Raw genomic sequence first — 15,069 nt, 5'->3', positions numbered from 1 at the left:
GGCGACGGAGGGGGTGAGACGATATGAATATGCATGATGCTCGCTGGCTTTGATGATTAAAGAAAATTTTAATATTTAAATGAGTGCATGCAAAGTGATTAACGCAGCAGAGAGAGGGGACAGGGCAAAAATGGCAAAAAGGGATTTTGAAAATGCAAAGAAGCACATGAGATGAGATGCTCTATTAATGATGAAGTCTGTCTCCTCCAGTCTCAGTATTCGGTTCCGTTTGCTTCATTCACCATCTTTCTCTGCTGTCATATGTCTTATTTGGAACTGGGTGGCTGCTTTGTGTCCAGAATGTTAGATTTACTAAGAAAACACAAAAGACAGAGGGAAGAGAAGGCACAGGAACAAAAAAAAAGGCGTCCTGATATGTTTTAGACCCTTGTTGGTAGGTTGTCCTTGGACATCTATGACCTGATGTGGTAAAATGTTGGGGAAGAAAAATCATTGTGGTGATTTCTCTAATAAATGATTAATAAATTCATGATGGAGTGGGGTTGAGCTGATAAACTTTAGGACTTCTCTGATCTAAAACCAAATTCGAACGACAATTTATTTGAATCCTGAAAACAACGGAAAGTAAAACAGTGGTTGAGCCCAGCCTGATTACTGTTCTGATTTGGAAACTTGATCCAACAATTTTAAAATCCTGGTTAAAAATTTGTGAATAACTGTTGTTTTGTAGAGTAGCACCACCATCACAACCATCCAATAACTGTGTTTTTATCTTTTGAATCAAACCACTTTCTGATAAAAAACAAAACAGTTCAACAATACCAAACATTCAAGTTCAGATTTTGTTAATTTTGTTTTAGATGTTGGACTCAAGTCTTCTACCTTCTATTTTTTCCCACTTTCAGCATTTCAGGCCTTTGTCTACAACATTGTCAACAAGTTGCATCATGATTACATCATTTAAACAGAGGAATGAGCTTTGAAAATGTAATTATTGTACATTTATTTAGCTTTAAGAGCTAAAACTTACTGCATCAATGTAGCAAATAACCCTTTTAGTTAAGGTAAAATATATTTGGTGCACCTTTAGGCAGCTACAGTTTAAATTTTTGGTGTTTTTTATTTATATTTTTACAAATAATTAGCTAAAGATTGGTGTAGTAGTAGCTGAAAGTGATTTCCAACACATAATAAATGCTAACAGATTGTACAAGCACTTTAAAACTTTAGTAGCAAAGAGAAGAGTGAAATGTGTTCCAAATGCTACTTTCATTGTTTAGGATTTTATCTGGATATATTTTTATTTTTTCTTTAAATTTAGTTTAGCAAAATAGAATTAAATCCTCACCTTACATAGTGTTTCTTTAGAGTGTTAAATACGAATATTTGACATTTTAGGTCTAAATAAGTATGTTAATTGTTTGTTCATAGCTTGACAAGTTAGAAAAACTGTTCCAACTCCACTTCCGAAATGTTAGCATTTGCACCCATTTTTATGTTCCCAATAAATGCCAATTAAATCTGGAGCAAATGAATAACTGCAGAGCTGAAAGGTAGACCAATCTGAAATTGAATTCAATGCCATCCATCCATGATCTACCGTTTGTTCCAGAGTCAGAGTCGGGGCAGCAGCTTGAGCAGAAAGCCTAAACATCTCTTCACGGCCAGCTCCTCCAGCTCCTCCAGGAGGATTCCAGGGTGTTCCCAGGCCAGCTGAGAGACAGTCTCTCCAGCGTGTTATGGGTCTTTCCCAAGGTCTCCTTCCAGTTGGACATGCCTGGAATGCCTCCTGAGGAAGGCGTTCATGGGGCATCCTTACCAGATGATCGAACCACCTCAACTGTCTCAGCTGCTCTACTCCGAGTCCTTCCAGGATAACTGAACTTCTTACCCTGTCTCTAAAGGAGAGCCTTGCTACCCTGCGGAGAAAACTTATTTCATTCTTTTGGTCACGACCCAAAGTACACAATCATAGGTGAGGGTAGGAATGTAGACTGACTCGCCTGATGATCTCACACTTCATTCTTCCCTCACTTGTGAACAAGACCCCAAGATATTTAAACTCCTCCACTTGAGGCAGCATCTCATTCCCAACCAGAGAAGGCAGTCTGAGGACCATGGCCTCAGATTTGAAGGCGCTGGTTCTCATCCCAGCTGCTGCGAACCCCTACGGTAAGAGCTGGAGATCAAAGCACAATGACGCCAATAGGACCACCGGACCGGACCCCCTCCACCCCTCGGCTGCACCGAGAAATTCTCTCCAAACAGTCATCAATGAGATTAGTGACAACGGACAGCCTTGGCTAAGTCCAACTCTCGCTCTGAAGAGGTCCGGCTTACTGGCAACATGAACCAGACTTTTGCACCATACGGACTGAATGGTTCTTACTAATGGACCCCAATCTCATGCTCACAGAGAACCCCCCCATAGGGAACCCCAGAGAGCATGGCCAAATACCTTCTTTAAGTCCATAAAACACACGTAGACTGGTTGGGCAAACTCCCATGCCCCCCAGTGAGGGTAAAGAGTTGGTCCAGTGTTCCATGGTCAGGATTAACTTCCTCGGTAACTCCGGTACCGGTTATGGACAAACCCACCCCAAAGTCCCCAGACTCAGCTTCCTCAACGGAAGACATGTTGGTGGTCCTCATGAGAAGGTCCTCAAAGTACATTGTTGATAAAGTGCTGCTTGCCCGCCTGACCAGGCCCCATTGGTAGCACTCGCCGACAAGCCCCTCCCCCAAACCCAGCTCGACGGTGATTCCCTGATGACCCATGTCCGAGCAAGGGACATCTAGTTCCTTGCTGTCTTGTATCCATACAAGTATTTTGAGTAAAATTCTAAGCTGTTTGTCATTTATAATCATTAATTCATAAAAGTGCAAGAATGCTTTAATCTGCTGTTGATATTATTTCATTATATATGCAAATCAAAACGTGAATTTTATTTTAGAAAAGCATCAACGTTCTCAAGTACGTAACTAAATAAACAGGAAATCATTTTTAAGATAACAAAAAACACTGAAACAAAATCTGGTTTCTGTTTTTCCTGAAGTGTGTGTGTGCATGCACTCTTTCAGGCCCATTAAAAATGCATCAAGGCTGAAGAGACACACACATGCATGCAGAAAAAAAAATGCAAACTGGCCGACAACACACACACACACACAGAGAGAGAGAACGAGAGTCAGAGCAGCAATACAAACCAGAGTAATTACCACTTCAAAAAGGCTGTCGCTCCATCCGAGAGGCTTCCCAGCTTTATTGAAACAACGCAACGCAAAAAAAAAAAAAACAAGAGCAGCGGGCGCTATATTGCCTCTAAAGAACAGGCTGTTATATCACACACACACACACACACACACACACACACACACACACTGCTATGACTTTTTGCAAAATCTTTTTGCAGTTTTATTTGAAAAATAAACATTCGCTAAATATTTCCAGAACAGTACTTTGTCTTTATTTTATCAAAAGTGTGTGTGCATCTCAACGTTTAAAATCTCTCTCTTTCTGTTAAATCCACGATTAAAAGATGTGTTTTAATATTTTCCTGTCTGATCATCAGTTGTGTCCACGGTAAAGGTAAACTGAAGAGCAGAAGAAGTCATGAAGGAAAAAAAAAAAAAGGCAGAAAAGGAGTGTGTGAAGGCAGAAAGACACACAACCTGTCACATGTCTCTGTCAGATTAAAACGGTGCCATCATATCTGAGTGTGTCAGAACTTCTCCCTGCTTCGCGGGCTTTTCTTCCCTCCGACTGGACGTAGTTAAATGTCTGAATTAAAGCTCGGCTGACAAGGCTTTGAGGGCTGCAGAGCACCGCGTCAGGTGCTGTTAAACACTCGGCGCTGATAAGTGTGAGTCTTAAAGTAAAACTGACATGCTTCTTTCTCTTGCTTTAATCCACTCTGTCAGAGCTCACCTGACAAGCATTTACCTGGGAGCCTGCAGGTGTGGGACCTGATGGTTGCCAGTTCAAATATTCAGAGGCTCTGCAAACCGCTTTCAGTCAACATGTTGACTTTTGAAGGTTCTGGACTTGCAGAATCACGTCAACTTTGCTTCTTCAAGTTATTCTGATAAAGCTGATGGTAAATTTAGATCCGTTCTCACTGATAAAACCTTTAAAGTGACGCGTTCAATCAGAATCCTCGTTAAAAGGTTGACAGTAGTACTCTTCAATAATTGTTTTATTAACCAGCAAAATCACATGAAAAGCAAATTAAATTCAACAAATTGTTCAAATGTTCAGATCACGTTCTGCATTAAGACCTGCAATCAACACAAAACTATCATTTAATTTGTTTATTATGCATGTTTTGATCATATTTGTTATCATTTTATGTCCTTGTTTAGTTGTTGTCATGTGATGTCATTTTATAATTATTTCTAAACGGTGCTCTGTTTAAAGATGTCATATAACTCACACACACTCACACACTGCCACCTTTTTTTTTAGTTTTCTGAAAACTACGGTGATTCTGATAATTATCCAGAATGTTTCACAGTAACTGTCGTTAACGTGATGCGTGCAGAAGGAAGAAAAATATTTCTTCGACTGGAATAAAGGAGCACAGATTGATAACCTGTTTTTCTGGGATCAAACCAGTATCACAGGATAAGTTCTTCTAATTTAAAAAGTTCTGATGTACATATTGGTGTGTGAACAAACGGAAGTTAAGTCCTCCTGCAGCCTGACCTGCAGGGTGCCAATTACGACCCACCGCCGTCAGTCCTTCAGCTTTCTCCACCTCTTTCACCAGGTAATGAAAGGTGCAAAAATCTGCTGCAAGAAAAACTCTGAAAACTCCTTCTGCAGCACTTTGAGGGAAGCCGAGTGTGTTTTCTGCTAATTAAACTCCGTCCTGATTAATAAACCTCTCTGTTCCCTCCCCGTGTTAATAAGGTGCCGGTTAGACATATACATCATGTGGAAATTGTGAAATACCGAGGGTAATTTTCTAACATAAAATGTTATTGGAGCAATATAGTTTACAGCTGCCGCAGTGCACGTCCAATTGAGCCACTAATGTTTTCGCTTTTAATATGAAAATTATTGCACTTTCTGTTACAAAGAAAGATTGTTCAATTACAATTTCAAGCTTCCCAACACTGTTCATGTGGGGCTGATTCCACTGGAGGCTTGCAGTTAGATGTACTGCAGGCATTCGAAACAAGGGGAGGGGATGAAGATTTATGCACATAAATAAGAAAAACCTAATGACATGAGCAGTCGATTAGCACATGACTGAGCTGGAGCTTTTTAGCATCCTTTCTGTTTGGTCCACAGCAGCAGAACTCTGTCTGGCAGAGCTGTTAGTCTGATCAATTATTGATGAAGTTCAGGCCCAAACACAGTGTTTACAGCTGGGCCCAGACCGCAGACTGACACGTTCGGAGGAGCTCCTTTTGACACGCTAAACGAGGAAACAGAGATACCTGCTGCTGCGTTTCCTCCCGTGGCTTTGAGCCAGAGGCTGATTCTGAACTTCAGCTGCACATGGTGATGGTTTTGGTTTTATTTTCAATCATGGAGAACTTTAAGGCTGTTCACAAAAAATAAAATAAAATGGAAATAGGCTGTTCTTGGAGAGTAAAACACACTTTCAGCAGACAGTTTTAAAGAAGTATGAGAATTAAATCGATACATTTAATGTTTTTTTTTTTTTACTTCATGATCAGTGTATTTTTTCTGAGTATTCTTTCTGAGCCAGAACCAAAAACATGAACATTTATGTTCAACAGAATATATCCTGAGTCGTCAACCATACGGTGCTTTCAATTCTATAAAACTACAGAGGAAATTTCAGCCTTTTCATGCACTCCTTCCTGCACTGATTTCTACTTTTAGTTTTCCAAAAACATAGCTCCATCTTGCTGTGATGATGGCTGTGCCTGCAAGCTCCTTAAGCTGTTAAAAAATTAAAAAAAAAACACCAAACAAACAACCATCACGTCTGCAAACAAAACAGAGATCATCACTTCGCTAAAATAAATAAAATATATATAAAGCATAGTTAGTCCAAACTAATTTTAGCTCTAATCAGATTATGTTTTCCTCTGGATGTTTAAAAACTGAGAGCTTTTTAACAGATTTATGATGCACACCATTTTGCAGTTTGGTCCTTGAAAGGTGACACAGATTGTATGTAAAATGATTTTGTCCAGAAGGATTTGAGCAGATTTTTATTGACAAACTTCCAGGTTTCTGCTGGACTGTTGTTGTTTTTAAAAAGTGTAAAAATGTCATCTCAACGAGGTTTCGTAGACGACAGCAGAACCAACCGAATGAACGAGTTCATCAACATCAGAGGCTGAGGAGCCGTGTTTTAAGAGCCCCAATATGTTGGGTTTTTTTGAGGACATTTGTAGGCTTTATGCTCTTGTTTCTTGTTTTTTGGTGAATTTTTTTTTTTTTTTGTGGCAGCGTTTTGGCGCCACACACAGGCCCGGCATAGCCACTACAGCATTTTGGGTCGTTTTCATGTGGATGGAGACACTTCTCGAAACAGTGTTGTGTTTACAAAAATATATTAAAAAAAATAATAATAAAATTATATTTTTGTGCAGAAAAGGGCTAAAACACGGATCGAATCTGATCTTAACTTAATGTTTTCTGCATGTCTTTTATCTGTTTTAAGCTTCAGAAAGTTTTCATTTAACCTCAGACTTGTGAGGCAGATTTTTACCTCTGACCTTTAAGAATCCAGAGTTCTGGTCTCAGGAAATATTCAGTCTTTGTCCTCTTTGTGTCTCGATGTGGACTGGGCTCCGAGATAACTGAAGCCACAGCTTTATCCCCTGTGAATGAGGAGAAACTTGCCTCTTTGTAATCCCTGTTTGTGTCTTCTTCCTTCTTACTGTGTTTTCTTTCCTGGCTTTGCTTATTTGAATTTTAATGAGCTTTTCACCTTTTTAAGCAGATGGCTTAGGCTGGATTTCTCCATGAGAGTCAGGGTGAGACTCTGTCACAGTTTGTTTCAACCAGCCGAGTCCTTGAGAGGGTTTAGAGCTCTACGCCTGTCTCACCCCTCCCTCCCCGCTGTCCTCCCCGTCTAATGAAAGGAACTTCACTCTCTTAAGGTGATATCTCACTGGGCTGGCGACTGGCTGGCAACCAGCATGCACGAGGGAGGGAGTCTCCAGAATGTCTCTAAATTTTCACATTCTCAGTTTTAATGCATGAGCTTCAGAGGCTCGCGTTCTTGACGCTTGATTTTTTTGAACACGTTCAGAGTTCTTGTGCAAATTTTCTCTTGAAATAGTCGCAGTGTGGGCGTTTTGATCTAATCTCAGTTTTGAGGTGTGCGTCACCAACCTGTCTCAAGAGCAACTGAGCACTTCTGGCACCTGCGTGGCCTAGAATAAAAGTTTGTAAGTCTGCACACATCTGCGTGTTTAAAAATAATAATAAACAGTCGACGCAAAATGAGGTTGCGGGGCTCTGAATTTCACAAATGTCCGCGAGACTACGACTTAAAATCGATGTATTTTCTCACAGTTTTGAGTCGCCGACTAGTCTCCAACAGTAACGGCGCAGTGAGATGCACTTCAACACTTTCATCAAATCAGAATCATTTTAAATGTAAAGATCATTCAGCTGTGTGGATAAACTGTGTTAAAGATGTCAGAACTGAGGTTAAAGGGTTTCTGCAGATCTTCCACTTTATCTTCCAACATTTATTTATTGTGGAAACTAATAGAAATGAATGCTGACTCATCTTAATCTCAGAGAAGTGTTCTTGAGTTCGGTTCACAAAGCGATGTCTTTATTCTTGCAACTTTAAGGTCACTAAACAAAATCAGAGCTGATGATGAGTGGCGCAGCCTCTGGAACTGACCAATCAGAGCAGACCAAGTTTGTTTATTAGGACAGAATCATAAAAAATAGAAACTAAACCTGAATTAAAAACAGCAACAAAAAAAGTAATTTGGACAATCAAACCAAACATACCCTGACTCATCTTTTGCATCTAACTGAGACAATTTTCAGCATTAATTTGTATTTTTTCTGTCATTTTTGACTCTTTAAGAAAAATAAATAACCTTTCCAAGAATGAGACTGCGATGGTCTTGCCTACCTGCTGGTGTGTTCTCCTGCTTGGGGCAAATTCCTTTAGTGGGCGTCTTCTCTCCCCTCCCACCTCCTTCACCTCTTCCCCCCACCACTTCTTCCTCCTCTGGTGTCACCTGGATGCCGATCTCCACCGGCTCCACCACCTTCCTGAGCTCCCCCCGCTGGGCGTAGTGATGAAGGCTCTGCAGACCCCCCCCTCCTCCTCCTCGGTCGTGCACCTTGTCGTAGCAGCCGTTGGGCAGCAGCTGCATTTGGCACTGCTTCTTTTTGTGCTCGATGAAGAGGAGGATGTCGCCCAGCGGGAAGGTCATCTGGCACTGGCCACAGGTCAGCAGGTCGTGGTCGGTGTGGAGGCCGGGCGGCAGCGTGTGGGCCAAGCTGGGGTCCAGAGGGTGGGGGAGCAGGCCGAGTGGGTGTGGGGACGGCGTGTCGGAAAGCAGAGCGCCATCTGGGTGCTCGACTTCTGCTAAAGAAAACACGACAAGCAGAAGAGACGAGTTGGTTTGGATGAGTTTCTGATTCACCTGAACAGCAGTGAAAAGAATTCACTGATAGAAAAAAAAAAAACTCAGAGTCATTGATTCACCTCACAACCAGAAGCTGCAACATCTAAACAAATATCCCAACTTACATACATCTAACACAACAGCAGATCAGATTTTAGAGCCTAAAATACAGAAAGTGATCTGCAGCACTTTACTCCTAACAACTCAGGTGTGTTGTGTTTGTCTGCAGTGTGTCAGACTTTTACCTGATGAAAATGTAACCAAAAAGTTCAGATTTTGCTCTCTTGCGTCAAGTTTATTTCATAAAAGTTGTGGATATTTTTGCCTGCAGAGACTCGTTTCAGACTCAATCAGGCGTTTACACCGTTTTGCTTTTCTTTTATTTAAAAACTGATGAAGACGGCAAAAAATGGAGACAGAAAAATGAAGTGAACCATGTTGTTAGGGACCCAAACACCAGATCGTGAATCAGCCGCTCTTCTCACGCCCCTGCAGGTTACAGTCCACGTTTCTGCACTTTACAGGCGCTTATTACAAATTCACACATGTTCATAACAGCTCTGATGCAACTGGTTGTGAGCTCCACAAGTCAGGAAGCTGGAGCTGAGCTGAAATCTGTTCCTCAGCAGAATCTGCTCCATTTTTTAAGGAAAATAAAACAAGAAAACCCCAGAAACATTCAGCTGTGTTCACTTCTTCTGGTTACCCTCAGAGGGTTTCATTGGTTGATAAATTCATGACATTAAAATTATATTTAACGTGTGTTTCTGTTGAGTAGAAATGAATCAGGACATGACTTTACAGCTGGATTTTCTCAACACAAACACAAAACAATCACCTTAATTTGGTCAAAATTTCAGCACAATGCAACTCAAAGTTCATACTTCTGTTCTGTTTTTAGCTGCAGAACTCAAAGTTTTCTAAAAGTGCATTCACATATGTGACCTGTGGCCAAAACGCTCCAAGAACTTTTGTGTTTTAAGCTTTAAAATTTCAGCCATAATCAAAAGCTGAATTATATATGGAGACAACAGATATGGAGACAACAGATTTTATCTTTTTTTTTCAGGGCTCTTTAAAAGAGAAAATTTTGAAGAGAATTAAATACTTATAACTTGGTGTTTTTTACAACTATTTGAGTTTTTTTGTCAAAATACTGATCTGAATGAGATTGGTTTACTTTTTACTTTGTTTTAGAGGAAAAAACAGTCAGGAACTGGATAAAGCTGAACGAGTCTGGAAGATGGTGGAGAAACAATTCGATTCATACTGACAGACGATGATGAAGACAGAAGTCCTCCTCTTCATCATGCTCAGCCTTCTAAAGGATGACGAATTAGAAGCAGGCCAGCCTCAGCATTAGAAATGCAAACAGATTAAGGATGTTAGACATAGAAGAAGGCTCCGAACCTGGGAGTAAAATCCAGATTCGGTCCTCAGAACGTCTGCATGAAACAAACAGACGTGATGCAAACATGATGGCTTATTATGTGGTTGCTACAGGAAGTGTTTGTGAGCAGGTGTACAGCATCAGAGCTCCGTCAGCTCACAACGCCGCTCCCGCTACATCGTCTACATGTTTGTCTGCTTTACACACACACACACACACGTGTGTGTGTATTGTTGTGTTTGTGGCCTGCAGGCTAAGGCCATCTGTCCTCCGAAACGATCAGCCTTGTACAGTACAGAGTGTGTTTCTCTGCTAATAAACATTAGAGAGAATAAAGCCAGTTAACTGACCTGGAAGAAACCCAACACCCCCCAAACACACACACACACACACACACACACCACAAACTGGATTTGATCTGAGACATCAGTTATTGTGTTATGTGATAAAAAATGACAGACAGATGTGAAATATGCAGCTGTCTTCCTGTGTGTGATCAACAAGAACAGAATCTGATTCTCTCGAAACCGCAGTTTATTTTTTTATCGTGCTCACGCTGACGAGCGCAGGCCTGGGTTTGTCTTGCGGATATACTCAACGTATCGTTACGTCTGGTCAGGACCTGCCTGAGAAGACATTCAAAATGAAAACTGTGCATTTGGGTTTTTTTTCTTCAGCCGTGTTTTCTGCACGCCACCGAGAACGACAGTTTGTATGCAAATGTGGAGCGAAGGAGGAAATGATGCTGTGGCCTGATTTACCTAATAAGGTTTGTGTGAGTCAGCCAAGAGCACTAATAGGATGAAGAAAAGGAAATAAAACACGAGTGAAACAAAGTTAGGAAGGTGAAAATGTCTGCAAAGCTAAAATTGAAATTTCTTTCTTGCTGATGAGAGCATTTTTTGAATTCTTTCCGAGGACTGGCCCAAGCAGGCTGCCGTACTCATGGTTTGGTTTTATGTGTCGGCCATCTTTGGCTGCATCCTCAGACATGTTAAAATGCTGAATGCTGCGTTTTCACAAAGACCAGTGAACGTCCTGAAGTGTGCACTGACCAGAATTACCACAAACATGCAAACTTTAAATTCAAGATAAAAATTAACGCGCACACAAACATTCTGAATGACTTTTTATTTTTTCACACTTTATTTTATTTATTTATTGGAGTTTATTTCCTTTGAGCCCATCCAGCTGTTGTGCACAGCAGCTGGATGCAAAACAGATGATGCACGTTTTAAAGCTCCAGTTCTCTGTATCAAGAATCTAATATCATCAACTTTATTTTTTATTTATTTAGTCAGTCAGATAGCTCCTCTCTTCCCTCTCATTTCCTGTTTGCTTTTCAGCCATCACAACCAAAGTACAAAAGTCTAAAAAGCAACTTTGGTGACACTTGAATCATCAAATATCTACAGAAATGTTGCTGCTGCTTCCAGAATTTCAGAACAGGACACAGATTTTAATTTTCAGGTTCCTCTAGCTGAAGTATCTGTTTGTAAATCTCTTTGAAACAACATTTATTTACACATTGATGCAAATCTTTGTCTTTTTTATGCTCCTAACTCTTTTGTTTATGTGATTCTTTGAATCTTTTTCTTAATTTTGCTGCACAAATGAGGCTGAACTAAATTTAAAAAACAAAACTGTCAAAGTGATTGAAAAGAGGTCAGCAATGGCGATGTTCGTGGAAGAGCCATTTCGGATGGAGAAATCTGAGAATTTAATGTGTCAGTGTGTATTTCAGGTCAGATTTGTTGAGATAAAAGTCCTTAGTTTATTTAGAATATTGACATAACTGCTGGAGTAAACTCCTTCAAACTGTGCCATTTGATATAGTTCAGGATGACCTTTTTTACGTTTGATTTTATAGATTTTAATGAGTTTTAATGGAAAAAATACAGTCAAGCTAATTTTAGAGAGTTGTTTTAAATCAGTTGGATGAAACTAAAGGGAAAGTGTTTAAATATTCACATCAAAATATTACAAAATATAATTTAGGTTTTAGAGTGGACACCAGTTCTAGTACACACACGCACACGCACACACACACGCTGCCTTCAGTCCACGGTGTGAGTCTGAACTGACAGTTTTGACTGTAAATAAGAAGAAGACGATTTGCAGCTGCTGACAGTTAAAGAGGTGAATGTGGTCTTCCAGCACCGTTGTCATCTGATTAACACACACTAACACTAACACACCTCAAACACGCACACTGCTGCAGGGCCCTCAGCCTGAGCGCGCCCCCTAGCAGGAGCAGAGGGAACGACAGGAGGAGGAGAAGGAGGAGGAGGAGGAGGTGCTGAAGGACGAGCCGAAGACAGACAGAAAACCTCAGCTGAGCCTGGTATGCAGAAGTGTGCGTGCACGTCCGTGAGTGTGCGCGGAATGAGTTCAGACACGCTTTGCAGGGTCTGGAAACCTGCTCCTGCGCGTTCACGGACATTTCATGCTGCATTTAAATTCCAGTAAAACAAAAAGCTGCACTCACTGACAGTCAGAGGATCAGTTTGCTCAAAGAAATCGAACTGGTTTAAAAATGTGACACTTAAACTCGTGAAATCAGCCCGAATGTGCACGTGACCTGATGTTTGGATCCGTGCGTTCGCTAAAATCCAACAGAAGCTCATTGTGAGACTCCTCTCTGCCTCCAGTAAAGGCTGCAGCCGCAGCAGGGCGCGCGGATCTATGACAAGCCAAAGGGAAACATGCATCTCAAGTGGGCGACTACAATTTGCAAGCACCCCCGCGTGCATGTGTGCGCGCGGATACAATTTAAACCACATCTGCCTCTTGGAGCAACTATCTAATGTGCACCAAATCAGACAAAAGAAAAAAAAAAAAAAACTGTCCGCGTTCTCACTTTTGTTTCTGAGGGACATGAGTGGATTTCTTTAAAATGTGCAGAGCTGTGTTACTTATCCGCTGGAGAGGAGAAACATGCTAATTATTCTTCAGAATTCATTCAGCAGCTGGATCCGGATCCAATCCATTACTGGACTCTAAAGGAGAAGACTTGGAGGGTGATTGTAACGCGTTAGGAGATCTCTGTGAGGTTCGTGGCTGAGGCCTCCACAATCTACACTTACCAAACTCCCCCAATTACTAAACACGAGCAAATGGAAAGCTCACGCACAAAAATAAATATTTTTTAAGTATGGTGTGTCATTTTGTAAAATGTAAAACGGTCCGCACTGAAACTCAGGGCAGGTGGATTTTTTTAGCGGAACAGCTCAATGCAGATGATGTATAAATGTCTCTGTGTTCTCATCTACGTAAATATCTACATGTCTGAGTTTGGAATCTCGAAGCTTCCCTTACGCGTAAAAGAAGCTGGAACTTGGATAAATGAAAAGGTCCGAGCTGCTCCGTGGACTCAGTCTGCTTCTTTCTGCAAACAGGAAACGCGTTTATTAGCCTCCATCTTTGCCTGCACCCGACTCCCCACATGTTGTCTGTTTTCACCTTTCTGAGAATCACGCAGAGCGCACAGAGTGACCCATTTCACGAGGCGCAGGCCTCCCGGGCGAGCAATCAGAGTAATCAGAGCTCAATTTAGGGTTACACATGCAGAGGATTCATGTGTGTGTGTGTGTGTGTGTGTGTGTGTGTGTGTGTGTGTGTGTGTGTGTGCAGGGAGGGACGGGTCACACTGAGCTGCAGAGACAAACCTGCAGCTTCACACTAAAATCCACAAATGACCTCAAAACTGGAGAAGCGAGCTGAGCTGAGGAGCTGCTCTTCATCCTCTCCTCCTCCTCTGCAAAAATGCAAAAATGTTCATCAAATCATTTCACTTTTTTCTGTCCTAAAGTCGAGCTGCTCCTGTCAGGGCACATAAAGCAGAAAACTGAACCCAGAAAGAGAGAAAGAAAAGAAAGTTTGACGGAGAAAAGTAACCAAAAAACGGCACCAGACCAAAATATAAAAACCGTTTTATTCTTTAAACCTATTCTAGGAATTAAGAGAAAACGAGATGTCAAAAGTTTTTTCCTCTTTATTAAAATCTCCACCTTCCTTCCAAATAGTATTTATTTTAGTTGCAATAAATGACATTTGTCATTTTGTTTTAAATGTCTTCACTTACAAAGAGCACAAATGCGCCATTAGAGGTTTTTATTTCTTTCTTTTTGGCTCTCCGCGCGGGTTTTAAATAATCCAAAAGCTTTCATTAATATTACAACCAGGGGGGAAATGAACTTAAACCCCCGTGACTGAACGGGACAGACTCAGAAACAGAAGAAAATCCAGCGGGCGACCTGAAATTGACGCAGCGCAGAAAAGAAGCTTTATTTATTAAACATATAATACAATGAGTGTTTTTTATCTAAAAATATATTACCTGGGTTTATTAGATTTAAAAAAAATGAAATCTTGTGTTTTTCAGTTATTTATTAATTTATATCGCAAAGCTGCTGTTTTATCAGCAACTTTGGGAAAGTCCGTAAAATTGATTAAAATTGTTTAAATTAGATGAACAAAATGTGATTTATTTTAAAGTGATTAAAAGGCGTGTTTGCGTGTTCCTCTGGGCTCAGTTTGCAGAGGAGCTCAGAGCTCAGAGCAGAACCGGGCCGGGGATCGGACCGAGTCTCGGACGGAGCAGCTCCTCCGGTAAAAGTCAACCAGCTGCAGACTTTCTTCCCCCCCATGAGCTCTGAGTGGAAATAATCCACTCCAGTGACTCCAGCGGCTTATTTACTGATCACATCAGCACTTTAAAGGCGTTTCACTCATTTTATCAATAAATTAGGAGAAGAGAAAAAAAGTGCCACTCGAGGGACAAACTTTCTGATCCGATTGTTCACTCATACGCCAAAAATTCTAATCAAATCAGCTCAAGTTCTTAGAATGTGAGTGCAGAGAGGTGATATGCGCTCGTGCGGGTTTACTCACGCGTTATTTCTCTCTGGGACAGGTGCTGCGGGTTCCCCTGCTTGCGTCGGGACATCGCCCTGGCATTTACACTGGCATCGCCCGGAGAGCTGCGTAGGAAAGGTCGTCTCTCCTCCTCCTGCTTCTCCTCCTTCTCCTCCTCTCCTCCCGCCGCTGCTGCTCTCCAACTGGCCAAACTGGTCCTAAAATGTCCCGGTCACCCCGAGCTGACCACTGAGCACCGCCCCCCCCCCCCC

At 41.4% G+C, this 15,069-nt stretch overlaps 1 protein-coding gene across 2 annotated transcripts in view; it reads right to left on the bottom strand.

Annotated features, from left to right (window-relative positions):
* The window catches only part of bcl11ba (BAF chromatin remodeling complex subunit BCL11B a), a 39,011-nt gene extending 23,948 nt beyond the window's left edge, over nt 1–15,063 (bottom strand). For both annotated transcript variants that reach the window (XM_017431679.1, XM_017431677.3), the window contains exons 1-2: nt 14,834–15,063; nt 8,049–8,510 (exon numbers count right to left, since the gene is read on the bottom strand). In XM_017431679.1, coding sequence (XP_017287168.1) covers nt 8,049–8,510; nt 14,834–14,888 — 517 coding nt within the window. In that variant the 5' untranslated portion in view covers nt 14,889–15,063. The remainder of the gene's footprint in view (nt 1–8,048; nt 8,511–14,833) is intronic.
* Between the last annotated feature and the right edge of the window lie 6 nt (nt 15,064–15,069).

Source organism: Kryptolebias marmoratus, linkage group LG10, assembly GCF_001649575.2.
Source record: "Kryptolebias marmoratus isolate JLee-2015 linkage group LG10, ASM164957v2, whole genome shotgun sequence".
In the NCBI taxonomy this organism is placed as follows: Eukaryota; Metazoa; Chordata; class Actinopteri; order Cyprinodontiformes; family Rivulidae; genus Kryptolebias; species Kryptolebias marmoratus.
The sequence above is the reverse complement of the archived record's forward strand: the minus strand, read 5'-3'. Positions and strand labels throughout refer to the sequence as shown.